The sequence below is a fragment of the Thunnus albacares genome, chromosome 22 (assembly GCF_914725855.1).
Source record: "Thunnus albacares chromosome 22, fThuAlb1.1, whole genome shotgun sequence".
NCBI lineage: Eukaryota > Metazoa > Chordata > Actinopteri > Scombriformes > Scombridae > Thunnus > Thunnus albacares.
Genome location: NC_058127.1, coordinates 2,370,260 through 2,396,258, shown reverse-complemented (window position 1 = coordinate 2,396,258; position 25,999 = coordinate 2,370,260). Strand labels below are relative to the sequence as shown.

General features: G+C 37.9%; 3 protein-coding genes across 4 annotated transcripts; 2 read left to right on the top strand and 1 right to left on the bottom strand.

Annotated features, from left to right (window-relative positions):
* Nucleotides 1–214: 214 nt before the first annotated feature.
* On the bottom strand, nt 215–4,741 carry LOC122974240 (ladderlectin-like). 2 transcript variants are annotated; one of them, XR_006400260.1, is made up of 6 exons: nt 4,435–4,741; nt 3,377–3,468; nt 3,137–3,271; nt 2,674–2,779; nt 2,137–2,243; nt 673–759 (listed from the first exon to the last, which is right to left on the bottom strand). XR_006400260.1 is itself a non-coding variant. In XM_044342242.1 (5 exons), exons 1-5 carry the CDS (start codon nt 4,715–4,717, stop codon nt 692–694), a joined length of 684 nt encoding a protein of 227 aa, XP_044198177.1. In that variant the 5' UTR covers nt 4,718–4,741; the 3' UTR covers nt 215–691. The 2 variants fall into 2 exon arrangements, 1 of the variants encoding a protein (XP_044198177.1); XM_044342242.1 differs by lacking the exon at nt 2,137–2,243 and having other exon boundaries at nt 215–759.
* A 3,501-nt stretch (nt 4,742–8,242) lies between these two features.
* LOC122974266 (C-type lectin 9a-like) lies at nt 8,243–13,201 on the top strand. Its single transcript, XM_044342289.1, has 6 exons — nt 8,243–8,428; nt 10,083–10,195; nt 11,367–11,494; nt 11,578–11,709; nt 12,570–12,678; nt 13,004–13,201. The coding sequence occupies exons 2-6, from the start codon at nt 10,123–10,125 to the stop codon at nt 13,069–13,071; spliced, it is 510 nt and encodes a 169-aa protein (XP_044198224.1). The 5' UTR covers nt 8,243–8,428; nt 10,083–10,122; the 3' UTR covers nt 13,072–13,201.
* Nucleotides 13,202–17,008: 3,807 nt separating this feature from the next.
* On the top strand, nt 17,009–25,611 carry tlr2 (toll-like receptor 2). The gene is made up of 12 exons (XM_044341966.1): nt 17,009–17,179; nt 18,375–18,643; nt 19,533–19,689; nt 19,778–19,927; nt 20,208–20,414; nt 21,075–21,197; nt 21,795–21,945; nt 22,557–22,721; nt 23,320–23,499; nt 23,584–23,724; nt 23,801–24,306; nt 25,093–25,611. Exons 2-12 carry the CDS (start codon nt 18,376–18,378, stop codon nt 25,505–25,507), a joined length of 2,463 nt encoding a protein of 820 aa, XP_044197901.1. The 5' UTR covers nt 17,009–17,179; nt 18,375; the 3' UTR covers nt 25,508–25,611.
* The last annotated feature ends 388 nt before the right edge of the window (nt 25,612–25,999 follow it).

Here is a 25,999-nt window from a genome sequence, read left to right as displayed (position 1 = left end):
TTAATGAGATATTCTATATCTAAAAAAACATAAAAGTTCATTTAAAAAAAAGATAAAAGTTCACTTTATTAGAAAATGTTGACTGCCACATCTATGTATAACGCTTACAAAGAGTTGCTTCAAAGCCAATGAATGACTGAATGAATGGAGGGAAGGAAGTATACTTTTTATTAGTAATAAAAGGGACATTTTAATAATTTGATGGCACAAATTACTAACTTGATGAAAGAAATAGATACCAGATACCAGGTTCTGTTTACACCATTCATACTTTTAGTTTGAAACTCATTGTGTCGTCCATGTATGTAGAAAATGTCCTTATTTTGTGAGACAAATGCTTTCACAGTTCAGTGTTGTACATTTTTATTGACACATTTAAAAAAAAAAAAAAAAGTAATTTAGTACTTAAAAGGTTATACACTGGTCCAGATATGAGACGGGTTAGACTGGTTAGCCCCGAATCAGATGGATTCATCTGGATCAAATATTTGCTGGTGGATTAGTTAGACTCGGGCCACATCTGGAGAAGTCACATCTTTGCAAACAAAATTAACCTCTAAAAGACAAAACAAAACCTCTAAAAGCTATGTGTGTGCATAATATTATTATTGATGATATTTAACAAAAACAAGGAATGAAATGAGAGGAAACGTCACTCCAGCTGTCGGGTGCAGCAGAGTCAGGTCTGAGTTCAGATCCTCTTGGCACAAACGAAAGGGAGACTTTCATTGCAGGAGGCGTAGTTCCAGTTATTCTCATCTGCAAAATGGAGGACAGTATTATTTGACTTTGTGGGTTTTCAAGCTGTAAATACAATGAAAATGTTGACTGTAGGTAGGATTATCATACCAGATCCTTCACAGGTGTAAAATCTTTAGCTTAATATTCAGACTGAATGATGTTTTATTATCAGCATATTATTCAGTCTGACATTTCCTTCTCATCAGTAAACTTTCTGTGCGGGCAGGGTTAGACTTTTAGTGACTGACATATTGAACATCAGGTCTGTGAGCCAATAGGAAGAGACTAGATGAGAAGCGTCACTTCCTTTTCTGTCACAAACAACAGTTCAGACTGAGAGGGTAACAGTACTATCACTTCTGGGGAAAAAACAATTAAAGAAGGCAACATAAGAGTGAAATGTTATAGTATTACAGTGCAAATATAACATTGTCTTCAGTCTCTTATAAATATGTTTCTAACTATCATAACCAACTTAGCATTTTAACGTTTGCAGAGTGAAATAAAGAGAAAACTGTCCAACTTAATGCAAACAGTAAATGTAGTTTGTGGTTGTATTCTGTGATTTTGTGTTTGTTAACGAAGCAAAGGTACCTTATAATCCTGAGAGGGATGTAGTTAAACAAAATTACAGAAAATATATATTTTTTAATTTCTATATTGTTTTGTATGTATTAGGGATGTGCAGAGAGTCCAGGATTTGTATTTGTATCTGTATTTGTTGAGACAGCAAAATTATTTGTATTTGTATTCGAATAAAAGTGGAAAGAGGCTTAAAAATCCTGTTTTTGTTTTTATTACGCTTTTAATTTTAGGAAGTTAAAGTGTTACAATAAGTGTTCATGAAGTGTTCCCTTGGGAGCGCTTCATTTGTGTCTTTAGTTCAGTTTTATCTCTGGGGAACACCCCCAACTCCGGGAGTGATGTCCAAATAAGGAAATGTGCATCATGTAGCAGGTGGATGTGACTCCCCTCGTTGAGACCTGCTGATAGACGTCACAGCGGAGCAGAGGAGAGACACTGAGATAGTGATGTAACCGACCTGCACGCTGGTATTTAACATGTTTTTTTTTCTTCCTGAAAACGAATAATTTTTCAAATATTTGTATGAAACAAATATTTGTAAAAAAAAAAACACTATTTGTGCTTTGTCGAATAACGTATTTGTATTCAGGCACACCCCTAGTATGTTTATGGTTTGAAGGCAGCGCAATTCACTAAAATCGAATAATTGGGTAATTTAGCCCAATATTTATTTGAGTAATTGTTATTTAATGAGTAATTGTCTAGTTTTTTACCTGACAAAAAACACGATGTTAACGCTGCTTAGAGTCTTGATCAGAAAAATGTGATGTGTGAACGTTTTCAAAACAGATTCAATAAAGTAAAACGTACCTCACGTCAGACCCTACTCACTTCCCATTGGCTCGCACAGCCGCGGTTTCCCAGATGTTTGCAGCTGGACAATCTTAGACCCAGAGATTGTCCAACTGGATCTTGTTCTGGGTACAGAATATTTTTTAACGTTGCTTTAACGTGATTTTATCACGTTGATTGCTTTTATGCTGATGTTAAGCATCTTGAACTGCCATTGTGTATGAAAGGTGCGATACAAATAAAATTGACTTGACTAGATATATTTGGACGTTTTGATGTAATATTCAGTCTCAGCTGAGGCTGTACGATCCACTGTGCAGTTAGTATAAATTAAGCAAGTTTACAGAGAACAGCAGGCTGTTTGTTTAAGTACAGTAACCTGTTGTATGGACCTCTAGGGGTTAAGAGTCAGAGGTCATGTGACTATCCTGCTGTGATGTAGCATTTGCCGGTAACAACCACTAGATGGCAGCACAAGCAGGATGTTCATCCTGAGTGTAAACTTTTTAATGAATATTAAAAGTTTGTATGCATGTGTATGTGCAGTTTATTTACATCCATAATTCATCATCAGACACTTCTCCGTTCTTTCAACGTTGTAGTCCGTGTACCAGTTGTTGTAGTAGAACTTGGAGCCGTCGCTCCACATCCAAACAGAGTGCTACAGACAGACAAACACAGAAACATTTGCAAATTAGTTACATTTTACATGTGCATTACATGTTTTATGGGCTGTTTTTCTATGTATTTTGAACTCTATGCTCAACATTAACATTTAAGCTCATAACAGTTGGATTCCCAGTAGGGTTCACTATTCAAAATTCATCTCATAATTACTGTTGCTTTCATCTGATAGAAATATTTATTGGTCAACTGTAAAATATCTTCCCTTACTAGTATCTTTGTCACAATTCAATGTTAAAATTTAGGGAACTTTGCCAAAATATATCTGTTCGGGTTATGTATTTGTGTAAAAATGTACAATAATAATAATTCTCAAATATCAATGTCCATATACTTGTATGGCATCAAAGCCTCCAATCCAGGTTTCAGGGAAGTCGAAGGTGTCTCCTCTGGTCAGAGCCTGGATGAAATGATTCTCATCGTAACTGTGGATGGATGCTAGATTAGCTCGTTCAAACAGACAGTAACTCTGCAGGGAAGAAGACAGCAAAGAGTTTTGGTCATTTTCTTCATCACGCCAGGGCTAAATTAATGAATTGACATTTTTAATCTATTCATCTCCATCTGTCCTCACCTCAGCTTCAACCCATGTCTTTGGGCTGTTGATGAAGGTGAAACACCGTTTTCCAAAGCGGGACCAGCCGTAGGGGCAGTAGAAATCCCTGTCTACAAAAAAATGTATTTTAAATACTTTAAATACGGCTGCACAAATAACATAAACAATATTAGAATTCAGCATTAAAATCAAATGTGTACTAATTGTGTTCTAGAGAGTGTGCCTAATTTTATTGCTTATCTTCATTCCAAGTCTAATGTTCATTTTGTAAATTATGGTCCCATTTAGAGTAAAATAGACAATAAAGTAGCGTATGCTGTTGGGGCGTGGCAAACTTATGTTTAAAAAGTCGTTACCATGGTGACAACTTGTTTAGGTAACGTAGCCATGGTGTAACCCCAGATTCACAGACTATAGCTGTAGCATAACCGTAGCCGTAGCGCGTTTTCAGTGTTTTCAGTTCATTAAAGTTAATTATGACATTTTGGTCGCCTAAAAAAGTCTTGTTCAGTGTTTGGTCAAATTTAAAGACCCTCTAAAGAGTCGGATGTTCAGTTTTTCCGGTAAGCACATTTTGCTTAAATGGTTTTAAGCCTATTTTTGCTGGTGAAAATTAGCATTAGCATTATCACAGTTAACCATGCATTGTGCTAACCAAGCTAGCAGATAGTGCTATGGTCAGCTCCACCCTCTTATCCAAATATGGTCACTTCTGGCTCCAAAAATCCAAGAAGGCGACGGTCAAAATGCAAACTTGAGGCCTCAGAACGGGAGTCGTCACAGGGTGAAAGGTGACATTACGGTGGCTACGTCCATTATATTTTTAGTCTATGGCAAAAGCTTGAGCTTCAAAGTAACTCCTAACTATATCTGTTAATAAATAGACAAATGTAGATAAATGAATTCAAAAGTACAATATTTGCCCCTGAAATATGGTGGAGTATTAAGTGAGTACAGTACTTAAGTAATTTTAGTTAGTTACATTCCACCACTTTTCAAGAACTCAACCCAGCAATATTAAGCTTTATGATCCAACAACAAGTAAAAAAATGTGACACACACACGTCATCACTCACAGCAGTCAACTTGTATGACCCCCGGCGGCGTCTTTGTGTTGGGTATCTCCTCTCCAGTGATGACGTTGACGCACCAGCAGTACCTGGTCGACCCCGAGCACTGCTGCGGCAGGAAGTTCCCGTTGGCGTCGCACTGCGGGACGTACGCTCCCATCGCGTCGAAGCTGTGATGCATGATGTACTCACACTGACCCATGTGCCTGGAGACGGAGGAGTTGAGTGGCATGGCTTGGCTCAGAGTCAGAATGGTGCAGAGCGTCAGAGACACACTGAGTAGCTCCATGGTGGTGATGAAGAGGGAGTGTGGCCTGTTATAAGTCAGGAGCGAAGGAGTCAAAAACCATCTCAACAGCTCCAAAATCGAGTCCATAGAGTCAAACATTTTTCTGAAAAATGTATCATTTTTGTAATTTCTACCTTCATCCCATTAGATACTGATACCTATCAGCACTGGCTTTGAAATAAGGGAGATTTTCCAGGACCCCACCTGACAATAATTTTTACATTATGAAAAGTGTTTCCTCTCTCGGCTCCAAAACCTTCAGGCTGAAAGAAATGCAGATTTTTGTTTGTTTGTTTTTTAATCAACATAATGAGAACAAGTTTTTAATGAACATAACTACAAAGTTGCAAAAAAAGGTCATACCTGTACATGTACTTAATTTGTCTTTCCAACAATAGCTGCACATGGTTACGTTTCGGCACTCACAGTGCTAACTTAAGTAAAACATCCGCAGTGATATGAGACAATACAAGTGAACCTTTTCAAAATACATATACCTTAACCTAAATCTGATATAAACATGTTTTTAGTGAACTCCTAACGCTAACCTTAACCCTAGGGAGCCATGTGCAATTACAAATATATATACGGCATTATAATTGCACCTAATTTCAAGCATGCAATGGGACATATTGAGCACAAAAACAAATAAGATTTGCAGATATATGAGGTATAATTTCTCTAAAAAACATTTGACATAATAGAGGTATATATTGTGCACTTATGGAGATAATAGTAAACACGCAAAGACAACTTTTCAGCACAGAATCGATTTTCATTTGCTCAAATTAAATTAGTCTTTGCAAGATACTAAATGCTGCTTACATGTATGTTCAAAATATATTTAAATGTAATAATTTAATATTATATATATATATATATATATATATATATACATAGCCTATAATAATACTGGGGTTAAATAAAGTGATAATTGTGTTAATTTTAATAGAAAAGCAGAGCTTTTCCCAGGACTCACCTTTTTCAGGATCAGCTGGTGTGTCGAGTCACGTCTGACAGACTCCGCTGCCTTTTATCAGATCACTGAAGCTTCTGCTTTGCTATTATTTCATTTCCCACGACTTCGCCGTAGCTTTGAGATCATGTTTTATACTAACAATGACTCCTTTCAGCAGGGAATAACTTGGCAGACCTGCAGAGATGGATATTGCTTCATTTACCTAATTTACTTATTGTACATCGTAAGACGAGCCCTTGTGTACAAAGTCATTAAGTTATAAAGTTCACAAACTATTGTAATCATGTTGAGTTTTGGGTTACATCATTTTTAAATCGGCCTTTCAATTCATTGTTCACAGTGTCTCATTGTGTGTCGACTTCCCAGACTTTCACCTTCCAGTATTCAGGTTACTTGTAACTGTAGGTTCAAAAGAAATGTTTAAAAAACTATGTGATACATCAAAATCTATCTTATCACATCTAAAGCTGCTCTTATTTTACAACCTTGTATTGTGGAAATCTGGGTCACAGACTATATTTGCAAGTAAACACTGATTGGATTATAGCATATAATGTCATCCAGCATCCATGAAGCTCTAATTTACAATGAATCTACAATATTTTCGTGTCTCATTTTTAATAAGTAGCCTGTTTCCCAAACTGGTCATTAATTACATCAGTATCGTTACTGCTGAGTAACTGGCGCCACCTCATGTAAAAATAATCTAATAATCTGGGATATCATTTTCATTTCATAATAGACGTTTGTATTTCAAAATGCACCTTTTGTCAGTTTTATTTGTAATGACACTTTTAATTGCTGTCTCACCTTTCAGCCAATCACACGCCACCTAAATCTGCTGCCAGTTTTAAGCACACGTCGGTTAAAGCAACAACACTGAAGTAAATAAACACAGAACACAGACATTTTATTTATTTAGCTTAACAAGGCTGCATGTTATCTAGCTGGGCTAGCTCGGCAGGGCTGTGAGCTTGGATTCATCTGAAAAGCCTTTAACTTGTAGCATGAACAGGGAGAGCAGGTGTTTTACAATAAAAAACACATTTTAATTTCCTCTTTATATCTCTATCGGTGTCAAACATGAGGCTGAAAATCATGTAGAAACTATTTTACATCATTTACATTTTCCCTAAAATGCTTAGACAGCTAAATCATTCCTACAAATTATGACTTTTATGTTATGACTCACTCTGTTCATAACTTTAATTAATAATTAAATAATGGATTTATAAAAAGAATAGGCCAACAATAAAAGATGCAAATAATTTATTGATTTAAATGTGTGTACATTCAGTGTCTGAGCAGTTTTTAATGCATGTGTGGATGTTTGTTATTTTCAGGGGAAACAAGCAGATAATAATTACATCTTATGGAGTTTATTTTAGTGGACTTTGACTCAGTATTTAAAAAATCCTGCCATGACTTTTTCGCTATTATTTGTCCTCAATTAAATCTAGAAAACATCATGTATTATATGATAAACGTGTGATATTCACTTTTTTTCAGTTGAAAGTTTACACAATCAGTGTTGTCAAAGCAAACACTGGAAACATTTGTGAGTAAGTAAGTTTGTTCTCAGCAGTTCCTCCACCTTGTGTGCAAATAGTGACTGAATTAAACAACCTTTAAATAGTTTTTAGGCCCGAGGTGATTCTGCTCTGCTGCTCACATCTCTTTGCACAACACTGTGTTCTTCAGTCTCTAAATGTTCTGTGTCGTCCACTCAGCCAGTTTCCCCCCAGTGGTCACTCATGTAACTACAACAGAAAATCCCCTGCAGCCCAAGAAGCATTTTCCCCCCATAGACCACTGCTATAAAAGAATAATAACAAAAAAATGTGCATAAATTGTACATGAATATAGATAAAGATTATACATTTTGTGAGTTTCATTACCTTATTTACCTTTTCTAGTTTACTGCTTCTTCTCTATATGTTGAAATGTTTGACTAATATAGTTGAACTTTAAGTGAATGATCACCATCGTTCACTCCAGTATCCAGCTCTTGTAATACTTCACTTCCTCTTCCACCTCCTTCCACAACAGAACATCAGAGATAAGTTACGTGTTTATAAAGAGCAAATAGAAAACAGAACGTTTGCTGTTGGCGACTAGTCCCATATGTCTCACACACAGGCTTCACAGCTCAAAACTATTAGAGAAATGAAACACAAACATTTTTTTTTTTTTTGCCGTTATCTCGGAGCAGTTGGCATTTTCTGAGGTGTTTTCATGATCGTGCAGGTGCACACTGCCTGCTGGGGATGAAACCAACGTTTAAATCCGGTATTTCTGCAGCAGACGCCGTGTTAAGTTCATACAGCGAAGAAGAGAACATCGGGGTCACGTTTTGGTTCAAATCCAACAATTTCATCCTTTGCAAAACAGTGTGTAAGAAGAGAGAAAGGGCTGGGCGTCACTTCATAATGTTAGCATCAGTCAAAATACATGGTGTGAATATCATCTCACACCTATAAAACATCTGTGTAACTGGAAGTTGTAGCCTCTGCTTTACAAAACATTTTAGGTTTTTTGTGTGACAACAACCTGTTTTTCTCTCCCTCTTGGCTATTTACTGAACATGTTTGTTCTTACAAATAAAACAGTACTGAAGTAAACATTTTAAACAGATGGGTCATGTCCTCAGGGCGTGGGCGGTGGGTTTAAAAGTGTGAGGACCGACCATCTGACATTCAGACGGAGGACGAACAACGAAGGACACATCTGTGGTGAGTTTATTTCTCTCAGTGTGTTTTAGGAGATCAGAACAGGACAACAAACTTCTGAACTCTTTGGAGTTTATAACTGAGCTAAAACACAAGGGCTTGAATTAGCATTAGCAGCAGCTAAATACAGCTCTGGAGGAGAGTAAACAACAGTAAACAATGAGGCTGATATCAGTGGTCAGATTAACAGTAACGATGGATTACATGCTGCTGTTTCCTCGTCAATCACTCGTGTAGGTAGGAAATTTGAATCCAGCACATGAATGGCGGACTCCGCCACTAACAATGAAAATGAGGCTGTAACTCAGGCGGTAGAGCAGGTCATCCACCAATCAGAAGGTCGGTGGTGGCTCCTCAGAGCAGAAATAAGAGCTTTGGGACAGTTGCAAGATGGTGGACCAGAATGACTTCCGGTTCAAGTGAGGAGCGAGGAGAGATCAAATAAGGGACTCAGGATGTAACGTCTGAACCAAAGGCTGCACCATCAGTGTATGAATGAGTGTGTGAATGTTAGCATGTGGTGTAAAAGCACTTTGAGTGGTCGATAAGACTAGAAAAGCACTTTATAAATGCAGTCCATTTACTAATTAAAACTGCTATATAGAGAGCTAATTACAGAATGTAAATACATTGAATGACTATTGCAGAAAAATAGTATCAAAAACAGGTTGTAATTTCATGGAAATCTTAAAGATTGTGACTGTAAACTCTTCAGGACTAATCAGCTCATGTTTTTTTTTTTTTGCTAAAACACATTGAGCTTCATTTTCAATTCTAGTAAAGAATCCAAAGTTTCTAAAGATAGTTTGCAGAAATTTCCACTGAAATGTTGGCGTTCACACAAGAGACAATGTCTTGTGAAAATCAAAGGTTTAAGAGGTTAAACTGAGAAAGCAACAGAATAGAAAATAGTCATCAATATGTTGAAAAGTTAAAGTAAAATGTACAAACTAAAGCTTTAAACAATGGAGATCAATCATTGTAAGAACAGTAGAATGATGTTCATTTAATCACTACAAGACACAATAAACCAACCATGCAGCTAATTTTATTCGTATATATAAACACATAGTGTTTAAACACTTAAAGGCTGCTGATATTCATGATTCTTTTCATCTCTTTTCATTTGTTCTTTTTAAATACTGCATATATTGTCTTATGTTTCCTCCCTTCATCTCATCTTGAGTTGCAATTAACAATTATTTTCAGATATCAATGAATCTGTTGATTAATTTCTCGATTAATCAATCAGCTGTTTGGTCCATGAAATTTAAAGAATTGATGAAAAATGTTGATCTCTGGTTCCCAAACTCAAGCTGACGTCTTTTAATGTCTTGTTTTAACCACAATCTAAAGATCTTCAGTTTACTGTCATAGAGACTAAAGAAACCAGAAAATATTCACATTTAAGAAGCTGAAATCAGAGAATTTGGACATTTTCTTCTTAAAAATGACCCAAAATGATCAGTTATCAAAATAGTTTGCTAATCACTGCAGCCCTAATCTCGTCTCTTCTTCTTTGTCTTTTTATGGTGTAAAGACTTTGAATTATCTTGTTGTTGAAAGCAGCAAGTTGTTTGATGTGTGAATTATAGCATCTTAGTAGACATGGCTTTTGTTTTGAACATGTCTTCACTGATCTGTGTTACATCTCCAGGTCGTATTCTAGCAGTGAAACACTTGGTGAACCCTGAGAAATGCGTCCAGACGTGGTAACTGCAGCGCTGCTGCTGGTTCTGATGTTTGTCCATCACACTGAGCAGAGAGAAGGTGAGAACTAAACTCTGACTAAAGCATCATATCACAGCAAAGTTCAGTCAACACTGTATTAAGTACAATTAAAGTACATTTTATTCTACTTCTATTTCTACTCTTCTTCATTTCAGAGGGAAATATTTCACTTTTTACTTGACTACAGTACGTTTATTTGTCATCTGCAGTGACTTTTTATTTTTCAGATTTCAGATTAAAACAGTGTTTCTCAACCTTTTTGACCTGTGACCCTTTACATGACAGCAGCATCCAGCTGACGCTCCTTGTCATGTTTTATATGTCTCTAATTTGTTAGCAGCTCAACCAAATACACATTTCCTCTTTAAACTAATGTCATGGTTTCATTTATAACTGTTTGAAATGATCCAATATTTCACACAAGAATCAAAGATCAGAGAAAAAGTAATACGTTTTCTTGAAAGTAGCATAAATATGTAGCCACCATCAAACACCTTCTTACCTTTAAACTAGTTTTTTAAAAAGACATTTTATATTTACACATACATATACATCAGATATAACCTGTCAGAATTCAAGTTAAAGATGCTTGAAACTAACACCGACCTCCATCTGGTAAGAGTTTTGCTCTTAGATGTTTTATTACAGAGAGTTTATGAAACCCAGAACCAGTCAAACATCCTGCCATTGTGTTACTTATGGATGGAATTATAGTGAAAATAAATGATTCCTCTTTTTGCTGGGGACACCCTGAAACCCCCTCAAGGACCCCATTTTGACCAGACCCCATTTTGAGAACCACTGCCTTACTAAGACAATTTCAGACCAGTTACCTTGAAGTCTAATAACATACAGTACAGGAGTATTTGTCCTTGATAAGAAAAAATAATTATCCTAAAATAAGATATTATAAATTTCTTGAATTTTTTCTGTTTTGCAGGGCAGTTTAGTACAGTGGTTCCGAAACCACTGGGTCACCAGGTGAAAAATGGGGGTCAGAAAGAAGAAAAAACAGATGTTGGTTGTTGTTTTTTTTACACAAATCTGTTTTCTTTTGGGGGCTGCTGCTATAACTTCCTTCTAGCAGGTCTGATATCTTCTGATAGGAAACCAGCAGATGGCAGATTTGTTTTAATTCTGGATCTTAGTTTTATCATAATTAAGTGAATGTGAGAGCTGTTTGAGAATGAAAGCACTGGTCTTCCTACAGATGGTAGTACTATGGCGGGCCTGTGTAAGAGATATCCACAGAGGTCTTGTAGTGACGGATGGTACCGGCTTGATGAGGATCGCTGCATGAAATTTATCTCGACTCCCAAAACCTTCGATAAGGCCGAGGTGATACAAACACACACACACAGGCATCAGAAATCAGACTCATCTCACGCTGACAGTTTAACTAACCCTTGTTCACATTTCAGGATCAATGCTACGACTTAGACGGCCACCTGGTGTCTATTCACAATGAAATACAGAAGATCCGTGTGGACTGTCTCGCCTGGAGGCACAGTCAGAAAAAAAATTACTTTTGGATTGGAGCCAAAAGCCGCAGGGTGAGTAGCGAACGCCTCGATGTGATCAGAGGACGGACTGAGTGGCTGAACTGTTGATGTTGAATGTGAGAATATTCGTCTCAGTGATCAATCCAACACAAAGTAGAAGTAATCAGACTTTTAAAGGCATGAATATGTATCTGGAGTTAGCAGCGGCTAGCTTAGCATAGCACAAAGACTGGAAACAAGGGGAAACAGCTAGCTCAGCTCTGTCCAAAGGTAACAAAATCCACCTACCAGCACCTCTAAAGCCAAGGAAGGACTTTACCATGAGGCAAGGTAGGCAACTACCTGGGGCCCCCAACTATAAGGGTCCCAAACAGCAGTAGATTTACTATGATGTTTAGATATGTATATATTTAGATTATATAAGAATTAAAAGCTCCACCTTGAACACAGGTTAAGTAAATTTAAGTACATTGTGCTAATAATTCCTCTCTCTCACTAATGCAGGAGTTTTATTTTTACTGTTCGGTTTGTTAGATGTGACAGCAGGTCAAACTAAACCACCCTCTTAAACTACACTTGTCATTTCAAGTGTCTCCAATGTGGATCAAATTTTATATATATAAAAATCTGATTACAAATCCTCTTGGTTATCTCGGGCTACATGCTAATCAGGGTTGGTGCTACTCCAGTCAGGAGGTGGTAATGCACCTGTAACTGCTAACAACAGTAGAAGAAGAATGATTTATGTGGTTTAAATCCAGCTTGAGTTCCACGTACTGCCCCATAGGACAAGAATGTTCTTGTGTCTTCAGTGAAGACTCAGTCCAGTGTTTTCTCCTCCTGAATATATGGCAGTAAAATGTTAATCTCTCATCGTCTCTGATCCCTAACTGAGTGTTTTGTCTTTTCAGGAGCAATTCGAATACACTGATGGATCTGATTTTGATTATAATAACTGGCACTACAAGTTTTCAAACTACTTCCTGGATAAATACAGCTGCGCGATATCAAACTACCAGGGTAAGCAACAATGAAACAACTATTTTTTTTAAAAAATGTATGAAAAAGAACATTTTTTGGCGTATATTTTTGATAAAGGTGATAATAATAATAATAATAATAATGGCATATTTACAGCTGTAGGATTATAATCAGCTGCTTTCAGCCTTGTCACAGAAATGAAGAAGGGAATTTAAATCATTAAAATGAAATAGTAGTAAAACAAATGAAGGAAATGTGACAACCTGTGTTTCTTCTGTAGCAGCTACTTGTGTGAAGCGACAAGATTATTCTGCCTGAATGTTGACGTTGATGTTTTTCTGTTTTTCTGTCTCCTGTTTTTCAGAGTGGGGAGTTTGGGGTTTCACAGGATGCACCCGAAGGCTCATGTTTGTGTGCGCAAAACGTATGTGATCGTCATCGACTTTCATATTTTCCCTTCGGTGTCGATGGCGACACATGATCGGCTGGACCAGTTTGCTTCACAACAACTGCTGCTCACATAAGCTTTTAAATTTAAGCAATAAACACTTCAGTAAACGTGTCCGATGCTTCCTGTCTCATTATTTCTGTTTAGCAATATGACTGCTGAGTCCTCCTGCCTCTGTCTAGTAAAGTCTGCATTTACACATTTGTTTGAGACGTCCTCTTCAGAAAAATGACTGTATTTACATGGACTTAAGTATCCCGGTTTAGATCATGTTCAGGATATGACATTTACATGGAATACAGAGAAATCTGGTTATTCATTACCCCATGTACATGATAGATACTAGTATCCTTGCTACTGATTACTGTCTGCTATCAGCGCAGGCGTCTGTGATGTTTATAACACAAACCAGCTCTGTAACTCTGAGACCACTTAACTTATAGCAGGCTTAGCACTAACATTTCAAAGTTGCTGGATCAGAGCCACTTCCTCGGTTTTGATGTTTGTTTCTTTATTATTTTCCAGTGTCCTGTGGCCTGTAGACTACACTGTAAAAAAAAAAAAAAAATCGTAAAAAAATGGTAAAAAGTCTGGCAGCAAAAGTTGCCAAACACTTACCGTCAAATAACAGTGAAAAACCTTTAGTTATTCTACAGAGATTTATTTTAAAAATACGGATATTTACTTTGGACATTGTCTACATTTTTACAGTCCAACCATTATAAAATAAAAAGAAAAAGTCATTATAAAACATTGCTAGAATGTTAAACAAATGTATAAATCTGCACAAAAAATGAAAAAGATTGCAGAACTACCTTAAAATTACCTCATTTAAATGAAGAGTCTTGTTTTCATACAGTAATCTTTGGTAAATTCATAGGATTATCCAATCCATCCACAAGAACTCCCCATCAAAGTACAGATTTCTGGATGTAAAACACAGAAAAATTATGTAAAATTGCGTTCAAATTACCCTCCTTTAACACCTATTAATGGTATCTTGATACCATTAATCAAGATATTTACACCAAAAGTTTTTGATTCTATTATTATCGCGACGGACATTTGGTTTGCAGGCAGCCAACACTGAGCTGTTAGCGTAGCAACAATCAAAGCACACGTTTGAAATCTTTATTAACAGCAAACAGAACATAATTAGAGTTTGGTGTCCAGGCTCTGAGTAAATAACTTCCCCCACGTTGGAGTCTACGGGTGACGGTGGGGCTGAATGAGCAGGCAGCAAACCTGTGAAGCAGAGCAGCAGCAGCAGCAGCAGCAGCGGTATTTGCATAGCAGAGAGAGAGACAGGAAGTCTTGCAGCTGACATAAACTGCAAAATTGGGCGGGTGCGTCTGGTAGATGATGTGGAGAGTGAAACATGTCATGAGTGTAGTAGTGCAGCTCGAGTTGACTGCCTGAAATAGCTTGCAGGCTTTGTTCCATATATCAAATGTATCAAAATGAATAAATATAATTGCATATTTAAAATAAAATAATAATAACTTTATTTATATAGCATCTTTAAAAACAGAGTTTACAAAACACTTAAACAGACGAAGCAAAAGCAGCATACTCAGCAACATAACAACAGAAAGCAAAACTGTAAGGCCGAAGACAAGACAAAAGACGCAAAAACACAGTAGAGAGAAGACAAAGAGACGGTAAAAGAGATTAAAAAACAAACTATATATATATAAATAAACGAAAATAAAAAGAATAAGAAGACAACATCACATTAAAGCAAGTCTTGATGATGATGTATTGCGGCGGTCTCTTGGTTGCCTGGACTAAGCCATAATAAACGGTTTGGTATGAAGGTTCGGAGATTACCATTAAATGTTTCTTGTGAAAACCAATGTAAACATTCAGTTCTTCTTCTCTTTCACCTTGAAACTGTCAAACAAACATTATAATCTCACACTCAACCTGTAAGGACGATGTTTTAGAGCTCGGAGCAACAGTGACGACGACCACCGGTGTTTGCTTCAACAACAATGGATGTAGGAAGTTTTAGGGTATGGATGTTAATTATTCTAATGGTCAGATGTTCTCCCTTTGAAAAGTAAATTATTATTAGTAACAGATTCCAGTGGACATGAATGTTGCTGTAATTCATTTTCAAACCTGGACCCTGTTTTCCATCTTTTTGTCGCTAAGTGACTAATGGGGACAACAGTTCTGTTTTATATTGTGTAACCAAGAAGTCTCACTGTGAAACCTCGCAAGAGTTGAGTTGTTGTCAAAATCAGCTAAATATTCTGCCATGACTTTGAAAATCCTTTCGATAACACTAAGCCATGCTTCCCAGCACTCCTCTCTACAACTCTGTAATGGTTGAATATTTAGTCTTCCTGCAACAACTCAACTCTTGCAAGATGTCAGGACGAGACTTCTCCTTGAGTGAGACTTGGTTAGACACAATAACAAACAGACTGGATCAAGTGAAAGGTAAAGGTAATGTTGTCAAACATTTATTATAACAAGCCTGAGCCTGTCAGTGGCAAAAACACTTTTAGTGGATGTATTATTAATTACATTATAGCTCATTTAGCGGCTGCTGGGTGAAGCGGCCTCGCTCAATACTGGACCGATTTCAAAAACTGTTGTCCCCATCAGTCACTCAGACACAGCAAGATGTGAGAATAGGGTCCAGGTTGAAAAATACCAAAGTTTCCCTTTAAGTATTTTGCATATCATCCTGTTGACAATGATAATATCTACCATCAAGTTTACCAGCTGGGCTTTTTCACACCTTTCTTTCTATTCTTCTTTGTTCACTTTTTAATTATTGTAATATTACTTTATTTCCAAAAGTGAAACTAAAAACCCTGAAAAATGAAGCCAATGTGGAAGTGACTTAAACCTGCATTCTCTCTAACGGCCAGCAGGGGGGCGACTCCACTGGCTGCAAAAAGAAGTCTGATTGTATGGAAGTCTATGAGAAAATGACCCTACTTCTCTCTTGATTTATTACCTCAGTAAACACTTTCCTAATGAGTTCATGGTCTCGATCACTAGTTTCAAGTCTTCTTCAATACATCATGATGATCACTTTGTAAATTATGGCCCCATTTAGAGTAAAATAGACGATAAAAGCAGCGTATGCTTTAGGGCGTTGTTACATTGTGATTGACAAGTTGCTCCCATGGTGACAACGTTGATTAGGTTACATAACCATGGCGTAACCCCGGATTCACAGAGTGTAGCCATAGCCGTCGCTATTTCAGTGCGTTTTCAGTTCATTATTGTAATATTTTTGTCATCTAAAAAGTCTTTTTCATCATTTAATTGAACTAAAAGACCCTCTAAGGAGTCGGATGTTCAGTTTTTCTGGTAAGTTCATTTTGTTTTAATGGTTTTAAGCCTGTTTTTTTGGTGGCAAATATTAGCATTAGCATTATCACAGTTAACCATAGACTGTAAATGCACCGTGCTAACCAAGCTAGCAGATAGCGTCTAAATATGGCCAATTCTGGCTCCGAAAATCAAAGATGGCGACTGTCAAATCGCTAAACTTGAGGCTTGAAAAAACAACAGTCCACAAACCACTGGATAACATCACTGTGGCTACATCCATATTTTTTTTATTTTTACAGTCTATGCTGGAGGGACAAACAGGAAGCAAAAGTGGCTGCGGTCCAGTTCATACAACAATCATATTATGCAATAAAAAAAAACATGCAACATACAACATTTTGCTACTTTACTTACAGGCTTGTTCCTTCACTCATAATCAATAGAAGAGCTGATAAAACTCAGTAAGATTTCAATTAAACAGTATTTTATCTAAACTTTTTTCAACTTTTTTTATGCATTTCTATATTTTCACAGCTACACACACAAACACACAAACACACAAACACACAAACACACAGACAGACATTAAACTGGTTTCCTCCCAAAAGCAAATTTTCATGCTCACTACCTCTTTTCACACTTCAGTTCCAACTGTCACGCATGAGATTTTACTTCCTCTCTGCACAGTCATGAACATTCTCGATCTTCACTCTGCTGTCGTTCTCAATTTTAATCATTATATGGTCTCCAAGTTGTTCCGTTATTATTATCAGGAAGCAGCTCTACAAAAATCAGGTAAGAGCACACAGACTTATAGTATACTCCTAGAAAAAAACTTGAAATTGACTTTTCTAATATGCAGTCGTGCTGTGTGTCTGTGACGAAGAGACTATGCTGCTGTTTCAGACCTCATTTTTACATTTTACAATGTTTTTTTGTGTCAAAACAGATAAATGGCAAAATAAAGGACACACCTGAGTAAAATGAGGGCTCTTAAGATGAATGAATGTAGTTTGGGTTCCTAAATTAATGAATAGTTGATTGGAGCAAAAGGTAAATATAAAATACAGCTTTTGGAGCGTCTCCTGCTGATCAAAAATCACATAAAAACTGTTTTTTTTTTGGTTTTGCACATAATGATTCTACGTGAGGAATTTAATGCTAAAGTTGTGCAGGTACATTTTATTTTAATTTAAGGTGTTAATTTGTGTTTTCTCATGATCATGATGTAGCAAAAAGACCAAAGTCAAATCTGTGCACTATGTGGTCAGAGTGGTGAGTGCATTTACCAGAAGTATGTGGATATTCAAATTAATAATTTAAATGATGTTAAAGGAAAATATTGTATTTCAAACTTTGTGGCAACAGTTTGGGCCAGACCCTTTTCTGTTTCAATATTAACACTCTCTAGTCCAGGTTCATTTTTGGGTTTTTTTTGCAGATTTTTCAATTATTTTTTAAGCCTAACTTATCATTTAGTCAATTTAACAAAATATAAATCAAATGACAAGAAAATTCACACAGATGCCTCTAAAACTTTACAAATCTTTAGTCACAATCACTGATAAACTATTTATATACACAAACACAACAGGGAATGTAAGAAATAAAGTTTTAATACTGTTTACTTACAAGTAATTTTATCTAGTTTTTGTGCCTTTTTATTGAAAGTACGAGCACAGCAGCTGTGACATGGACTTAGATTGTTCAGGTGTTCGTTTACTCACTTACACACTGATACAGATTGTTGGACAAATTAAATCTCGCTGTGCTTGTTGATATATTCAGCAGTGACTCACTCGTGTGTTATACATGAACCCTTTGGGACATTAGTCACAATAACACATTAAAGACTTCCTCTTGTCTCAAGTCACACTTCCTCCCGTCGTTTCTTTCACTTTGTCTCTTTGTAACACTCGACTAATTTGCTGTCTTTCTCTGATGAATTCATCCACTACTCCTCTAACTTTGTCATTTTTTTTTTCTACAGCATGAGACATCCGACCAACCTTTACCTCCTCTTCCTCCTCCTCCTCCTCTTCTTGTCCTTCTGCTGGGGTCAGAGGTCAGACAGTGACAAGCCCTCCTGCGATCGCTGTGACCTGCAGCTCTCCTGTAACTGCTCCTATGGTGGATTCACCAGTGTTCCCATGGTAACAGGCAGCGCCCTGACTCTTGATCTCTCCTTCAACAACATCACCGAGGTGACCGATGATGACCTGACAGGCCACGGGGCACTGAGGGCTCTGAGTCTCCACGGTAACACTGAATCCGAATTTTATTGGGTTTTTAAAGGAATAAGGCTGAAATATATGAAAGATGTAAAATGCCTAAATTAAAACATATGATGTCATAAGTTGTTGAATGAAAAACAATCTGTATGTTCAGCTTTTTGTCCGTGATTGGACAATTTGATTGTTTTTCATTTTGAAATGGACACACTAACAGGCACGAAAGATTCGTGACACAATGAAAAACAAGTCATTCAGTTTGAAAGACAAAAAGTTGAATAATTGTGTTTTTAACATCTTTCTTTTTTTTAACTATGACAGTAAATGCATACAGGAAATGTAAATACATCTAACAGTCTACAGACATATATAATGTGTATCGTATTTCACTGTATTTTCATTGTTTCCGTTTTTTTTAAATTTGGCACTTTAAATCTTCCACAGTGGAAACCTGCTCTGAAAGATCTGTGGAATTAGTAAGACGTTACAGACGTCACCTCCACAGTACCTGATATGTCATTTAAATTTCTGTAAACCGAAACGTGATGAAGTAAGGAGTCATATCTACAAACAGCTTGTATTTCGGAATATTAATACTCAGTTTCAACAAGTTGAGTTGAATTTCTTTCATTAGTTGTTCTGAAAAGCTGAAAAGAGGAATAAGTGGGTGTCTTATACTGTGCTGGACAGAAAAAAACAAAATGATTATTTTTCTAGCATTCAACAACCAGAGCTCTCATGAAGCTTTGACTAATGATTTCAAATTATACCAATGAATTAATTAGCCAATTAAGAAAAATACAACATTGCTTTAAACAAACATTAACAATTTATGTTGTAAAATTTTAAAAAACTACCACAGAATAAAGAAATAATGTTCTAACCTTTTGTTTGAATGCTTTCTTCTTGTCTTCCAGGTAACAAACTATCTGTGATCCATCAATCAGCGTTTAACTCTCTGCGGAACCTGGAGACGCTGGATCTGTCTGACAATCAGCTGACGTCTCTCAACCACACCTGGTTCAGCGAGCTAGCAGCTCTGCGGCAGCTCAACCTGCTCGACAACCCATACAGGTAAAGACGTGAGGTTACAGCATAAACACTGAGCAGAAAGCTCCACATCACATCATGATGTTTTCTCCTCTGCTCTGCTCTCCTGCAGCTGCCTGGGTTCCCCCCTACTGTTTCAGGGGCTGGTCAGTCTGAGGAGGCTGGCGTTCGGAGGTCCTGCTCTGGAGGAGGTCAGGAGAGGAGATCTGTCTGGAGTCACTCAGCTGGAGGAGCTCACTCTGCACGCCAACAACCTGAAGAGGTACTGACACTGTTTATGTGTGTCATTGCTCCAGAGCCAAATGTCCTCACAAGGAGATTAAGAAAATCCTGCAGCATGAGGAGATTTTGTCCCTGAACACCTCCTTTACAAACTAATTAAAGCCTCCATGTGCAACTCCTCGTGGTCGTATCAATAAAGACACGTCAAACATGTTGCTAACATACATCAGAAAGCATAAAGATGGCAATATTTAATATTCTTCTTATTGTCTAAGAAATGCCATGAAAAGACCAAAAATGAGTGAACTCTCTCTCTGCAGGTATGAGTCCGGTGCTCTAGCGTATATTTGGCCGTTGGGTCGCGTCACTTTGAGCCTCCATGGTCCATTTTTAAACAACACAACTCTGGCCTCAGCTGTGATCGACGACGTGTCGTACCCTGAGACACATATCGTTCTGGAAGACCTCCATCTGATTGGCAAACAGTCTGTTCAGCCCCTCACAGTGATTAACAGCAGGAAAGTCAGGTATGGCCACCATCTTCTGTTTCAGCATCCATGCAGAATTCTTGATAAAGAGCTGAGCAAAACACATTGCTATGGCAGCGTTCAAAACACTTGTGAATTATGATGGTTTAAGTGACAGCACTCTCTAGTGGCCTTAGTAATGAGCGACAAAGATGTAAAAGTAACGTTATGTTACTATAAACAACTATAAACTATAACAACACACATTACTGTGAAAAGAACATGGAAGATTTTGCTTCTGTACGCCTCTTTTAGCTAAATCCTCTATGTTCGGCCTTTGGCGACCTCTAGTGGTAACATCGGTAAAGACACATGCAGGCACTAGAAGCCTTCTGGTGGGTGGGTGAGTCAACAAAATGTGTTTTGTTGCTTAAAACGTAAGCGCCTCAAATATGGACACCCAAGTGTATTGTTCAAGGTAAATAAAGTGAAATAAAATGTGTTAATCCTACAGTCGTCCTGAGGCGTCCACTGACGTGAAGGGGTCGATATCTTTTCTTTTCATCATCATGCAGTTACAAGCTTCTTTTGTCATTTCAAAGACTTATAGACTTGTAATTGTGAATGTGAGTCAAATGTTATGTTTTTTTGTCAGTAAATTGTGTCAAAATGTAAAGCATGGTAGAAAAATCTGTCAACCTGATGATGATGTCACTTCAGGAGCTTGTCCCTCCATAACCTCTCTATATCGGATGCGACCACTGTCGACTTGCTGGTGGCATTGGATGGTGCGTTGCTGACCTCCTTTTCCTGTGATGTCATCACGCTAATCGGTGAAGGCAGGTAGGAAACCAGCATGATCTGTCAAATTTAGAAAAGTTGTCAATATATGAAGCAGAAGCACAGCTGGATAGTGATGTTTCTGTCAGCATCCCAGTGGCTTGGTAATTTCAAACATTGTTTTTACCAACCAGATAGATATTTAAGCTGCTTTAAATTCATAGCAAACATTTACAATAACCAATCAGACTATCAGGCGTTACAAGGAGGACATGTTTGAATACACTGTATTTTCATGTTAATTATATAAATCGTCAAAGTGTGTTCACATAAACAGCATATATGGGTGCAGACCCAAAGTCAATTTTTCCTCAAGTTTTGTCAGTATTGATGACAAAATGCTTTATAATAAAAATATAATACAACAAATAATGTAGTTTCATGATCATCTTTTTGGAAGATTTGCTTTTTCTATTTTTAAGTTTGTGTGTTAAAAAGTAACAAAAATTTGAAAAGTGAAAATAATGTTTTTGATGCTCAAATACAGATAAAAACAGCCTTTAAAATAATACTGCACTGTAAGGAAAGACATAATGAACTTTATAAACTGTTGCCTTGCATGAACAGTGTCATTGTTTGTTGTTTTTCGGTTGGTGTTAGGTGGGAGCCAGCCAACATGACTGATCATAAAAGCATCAACGAGCTCTACTTACGAGATGTTGTGGTGCTGGATGTCTTTGAGTTTGTCTCGTTCCTTAAACTAAGGTTCCTGCTGAAGTGCCCCAGGAAGATATCTGTCATAAACTCCAAGGTGCAGAACAAGATGTTGTTTGTCACAAGTGTGTAAAATGCGGTCACTACTACATCATTCCGTTACATAGCTGGGCAAGAAGTGCAAACATTTTGTGAATGAATTGTCAAAGCAGAATTAGGCATCCTTATGTAAAGTCCGAATTCGGACATCAAAGTGATTCAAGGGAAGTCAACAATTTAGGCCAATGAATACTGACTGTAGTCTTGAATAATTTTCTCCTTAAATTGTTATCGTAGTCTCATAGTTCTGACTTGAAGATGAAAGTCTGACTTAAATCTCTAAACATTTTTTTACACTTTTTTTCACAAAGCGAAAAATTAATTTAAATGTTAATTAATATGAATTTTAAGATATTTCAAGGTTAGGTATTTCAGTTATACTTCAGATTTACTGAAACTTTAACTCCAAACTCACAATCCCATTGAGGTAATAGCATAAACTGAAACGTTCTAAAATGCACAACAATTTTCATCTTTTCACCATCGGGTGTGACCAGGCACTTAGTCCTCTTACCAACAAAACAAATAAATTAATTCATGAATGAATCACTATTATATTTTAGTCCAACTCTCTGAGCTCTATCAGTGAAGCCTGACTTCTGCCCTCAGGTGTTTTTGATGCCCTGTGCCACGTCCAAGCTGCTGGAGAACCTGCTTTACCTGGACCTGTCCGACAACCTGCTGACTGATATGACTCTGACTGAGACACTGTGCGGCGGACACAGCACTATGAAGGACCTACGAGTTTTAAACGTCAGCGGAAACGCTCTGAAGGTGCCTTCATGAAACTTCCTTAAAAAACAAATTCAGCTGTGTAGAAACTGTGTTTTTATTAATGTTGTATGTTGAATTCACACTGAACGTAGGCATGGAACCTTTGGTTGGTTTTGTCCAGTGACAACTCCAATAAAGGTTATTCAAACTAGACGACCGCATCCCAAGTTCCATTTTATGTCACAGTGCCTCAGTCAAGACTACAAGTAAAATATACTCATTACAGTTTAGAATAATACTCTGACAGTTTAGAACAATGTTGGGAAATCAGATGTGGAACTCCTCAAACTGCAAGACAGCCGACCAAAATGTCCAGTCATCCAGTCTTTCACATAATTTATCAGACTTCATGACCTCAAACTGCACGTCAAAAGTTTTTTGTTTTAGGATAAGAATATGAAAATGTTCTTACATGAGGCCCAATGATTTTCTCAGACTTGACGAAGCTCCTCCAGAGCCACACAAGACATGATACAACTATTTTCATGGGCTGAGTAGTACTGCTGAAGACTAAACTGATCAACTCATGTAAAATCAGTGTCATGCTTTGGTTTTGAAGAAGAAATTGCCTGCTGTCTGAAGACATGTCTGTGTTCAGTCTTTGTCCTTGGCAAACCACCTGGTAGCGAATCTCTTCAAACTGACCCACCTGGATGTCAGCAGGAACGGCTACATCTCCATGCCGCAGACCTGCACCTGGCCCACTACTCTGCGATACCTCAACATCTCCAGGGCCAAACTGACCACTGTCACCTCCTGTCTACCCACAACTCTGGAGGTATGGCCACAGGACCATATACCACCATAGCAGCAAATACATGTATTGATACTACACTTTAACACTGTAATTCATCGTGTTCAGGTGCTGGATCTGAGCAACAATGATCTCAAAGACTTCATACTGCGCCTGCCGGCCCTAAGAGAGCTCCACCTCTCTGGGAACAAGTTCCTGAGGCTGCCCCAAGGATCATTGTTCCCCAATCTGCAAACACTGACTATACAGGTAAGAAACATACAACTGTCATGTTTCTTCTTCCATGTTTGTATTCCCTGTGTGACCTCTTCCTGTTCTTCCTCAGTCAAACACCCTGAGCATGTTTGGCCCCCCAGACCTCCAGGCATATGAACGACTGCAGAACCTCCAAGCGGGTCAGAACAAATTTGTCTGCTCCTGTGACTTCGTCGCCTTCCTCCAGTCGGACATCAAAGAAGCCGGAGATGTGCATTTAACAGACGGAAAGGAGAGTTACGTGTGCGACTCTCCTCTCCACCTGCAGGGAGAGACAGTGGGTCAAGTCCACCTCACTGTTGTTGACTGCCATCAAGTTTTGTTCGTGTCCGTGTGCTGTGGGGTGGCGCTGTTTGTTGGAACTCTGGTGTGTGTCTTGCTGTGGCGCCTCCACGTATTTTGGTACCTGAAGATGACTTGGGCGTGGCTGAAGGCCAAGCGGAGCTCCCGGCAGCGGCAACGCAGAGATAACGTGGATGCAGATCTGTTGTTATCCTTCGACGCCTTTGTTTCATACAGCGAGAGAGATGCTGGCTGGGTAGAAAACTTCTTGGTACCTGAGCTGGAGGAAACAGGGTACTGCCAGGAATTTTTGTTACGCTTCTCAACATAATTATATTTTTAGTACAATGTGTCTGTCTGTCCTGTGTTTTTTTATCTCTTAACTCTTGAACCATGATGTATATGAGGTAACTTCTTTAAAAATCAGAATTCAGGTTTTCAGAAATGTAAAATTTGCATCCAGTTTTTACTACACATGACATATAACATGTCTGAATAAGCCCAGAAAGTTTATCTTGTTGATTAATCGATTAATCATTATTATATCAGAAAAGTGGGGGAAATGGCCATCATTATTTCCTAAAGCCCAATTTGGCATCTCAAAATATCTGGTTTGTCCAACCAAAAGTTCAAAACCCAAAAATATCCAATTTACTACAATGGAAGACCAAGATTTGCAGAAAAATTATTACATTTGAGTAAATTTGAGAACCTTAAACCATCAAATTTCTGGCGGCAGCACTACTGCAGCAACAATTTAGATGGTTACATGTCAGTGGGCAAGAATCTGAAGATAATATTTAGCAAAATCTGATGTGTAGTAAAAATGTATGGTTGTGAAACTTCAGGTTGAAATTCAGTTAAAAAGGTGGATTAAATCTGCAAGAATGTCACGTCCATGTTCTGTTGTATGAATAGGAAAAATCAGAAGTCTACACGGTGTTGGTGCTATGCACTTTTGCAGCTGCCTTTCACCAGTCAGATGTCAGATTATCTCCGAGCACAGCAAACCCTACCTGCCATAATTACAGTCTCAACCAGTGTGAAACATAACCTGCCTCCTTGTTTTTAATCTTCCAGGGAGAATAATGAAGATGAAATGAATCCCAGAGGCAACCGGCCTCTGTCCCTGTGCCTCCACAAGCGGGACTTCCTCCCTGGACAATGGATTGTGGACAACATCATAAGCGCCATGGAGAGAAGCCGGCGGACCATCTTCATCCTCTCTGAGAACTTCGTCCGCTCAGACTGGTGCCGCTACGAGCTGGACTTCTCCCATTTCCGGCTTTTCGACGGGACCGCCGGCGGGGACCCAGCCATCTTGATCCTGCTGGAGCCGTTGGCCAAGGACGACATCCCCAAACGCTTCTACAAACTGCGCAAGCTCATGAACTCCACCACCTACCTGGAGTGGCCTCTGGAGGAGGAGAGGAGGCCGGAGTTCTGGAGGAGTCTCCGCGACGCTTTGAGCGGGGAAGAAGAGGAGGAGAACTGAGAGAGGAAGAGAAGTGAGCACAAAAGGAAGAAAAAAAAGAAAAGGAAGTGAGTGAATGAAATGGACAAAGAGAAGTGAACAAGGAGTCAAAGTAAAGAAGGGCAGGAAGACAAAAAGAAAAGACAGGTGTAGTAAAAAGGCTTTGAGGCGCTTGAAGCAAAAATATCAGAAGTCAAAAAAAATGAGAGAAAAAGAGTAAAATATGTAGGAGGTGAAAGTGATGACAGGAAGATAAATGATGTAGACGAAGTGAGAAGGTTTAATGTCACCTCACAATTTCTCCCATTTGTTCATCCGTAATACTTTTTTATTACCTTCTTTTTATCATTTCTGCATTAATCAGGTCATTCTGGTTTCTTCTACCTTTTTAGGGTCAACGGTTTGATCACTTCAAACTATATTGTGAAAGTTTTTGTTTAAATGATAAACCTTTTTGTTATTATCAACAAATTCCATTAAAAGACCCAAACCAGTAATGTGTTTGTCCTTCTT

Excerpts from the sequence above, each read along its gene's own strand:
- LOC122974240 (XM_044342242.1), bottom strand. The coding sequence starts at position 4,717 with ATGGAGCTACTCAGTGTGTCTCTGACGCTCTGCACCATTCTGACTCTG. Across the intron at positions 3,272-3,376 it reads AGACATGGGTTGAAGCTGAG|AGTTACTGTCTGTTTGAACG; the intron begins GTGAGGACAGAT and ends TCTTCCCTGCAG. Across the intron at positions 760-2,673 it reads TCTGATGATGAATTATGGAT|ATGAGAATAACTGGAACTAC; the intron begins GTAAATAAACTG and ends TCCATTTTGCAG.
- LOC122974266 (XM_044342289.1), top strand. The coding sequence starts at position 10,123 with ATGCGTCCAGACGTGGTAACTGCAGCGCTGCTGCTGGTTCTGATGTTT. Across the intron at positions 10,196-11,366 it reads TCACACTGAGCAGAGAGAAG|ATGGTAGTACTATGGCGGGC; the intron begins GTGAGAACTAAA and ends GTCTTCCTACAG. Across the intron at positions 12,679-13,003 it reads CGCGATATCAAACTACCAGG|AGTGGGGAGTTTGGGGTTTC; the intron begins GTAAGCAACAAT and ends CCTGTTTTTCAG.
- tlr2 (XM_044341966.1), top strand. The coding sequence starts at position 18,376 with ATGAGACATCCGACCAACCTTTACCTCCTCTTCCTCCTCCTCCTCCTC. Across the intron at positions 18,644-19,532 it reads GAGGGCTCTGAGTCTCCACG|GTAACAAACTATCTGTGATC; the intron begins GTAACACTGAAT and ends CTTGTCTTCCAG. Across the intron at positions 21,198-21,794 it reads ACGCTAATCGGTGAAGGCAG|GTGGGAGCCAGCCAACATGA; the intron begins GTAGGAAACCAG and ends GGTTGGTGTTAG.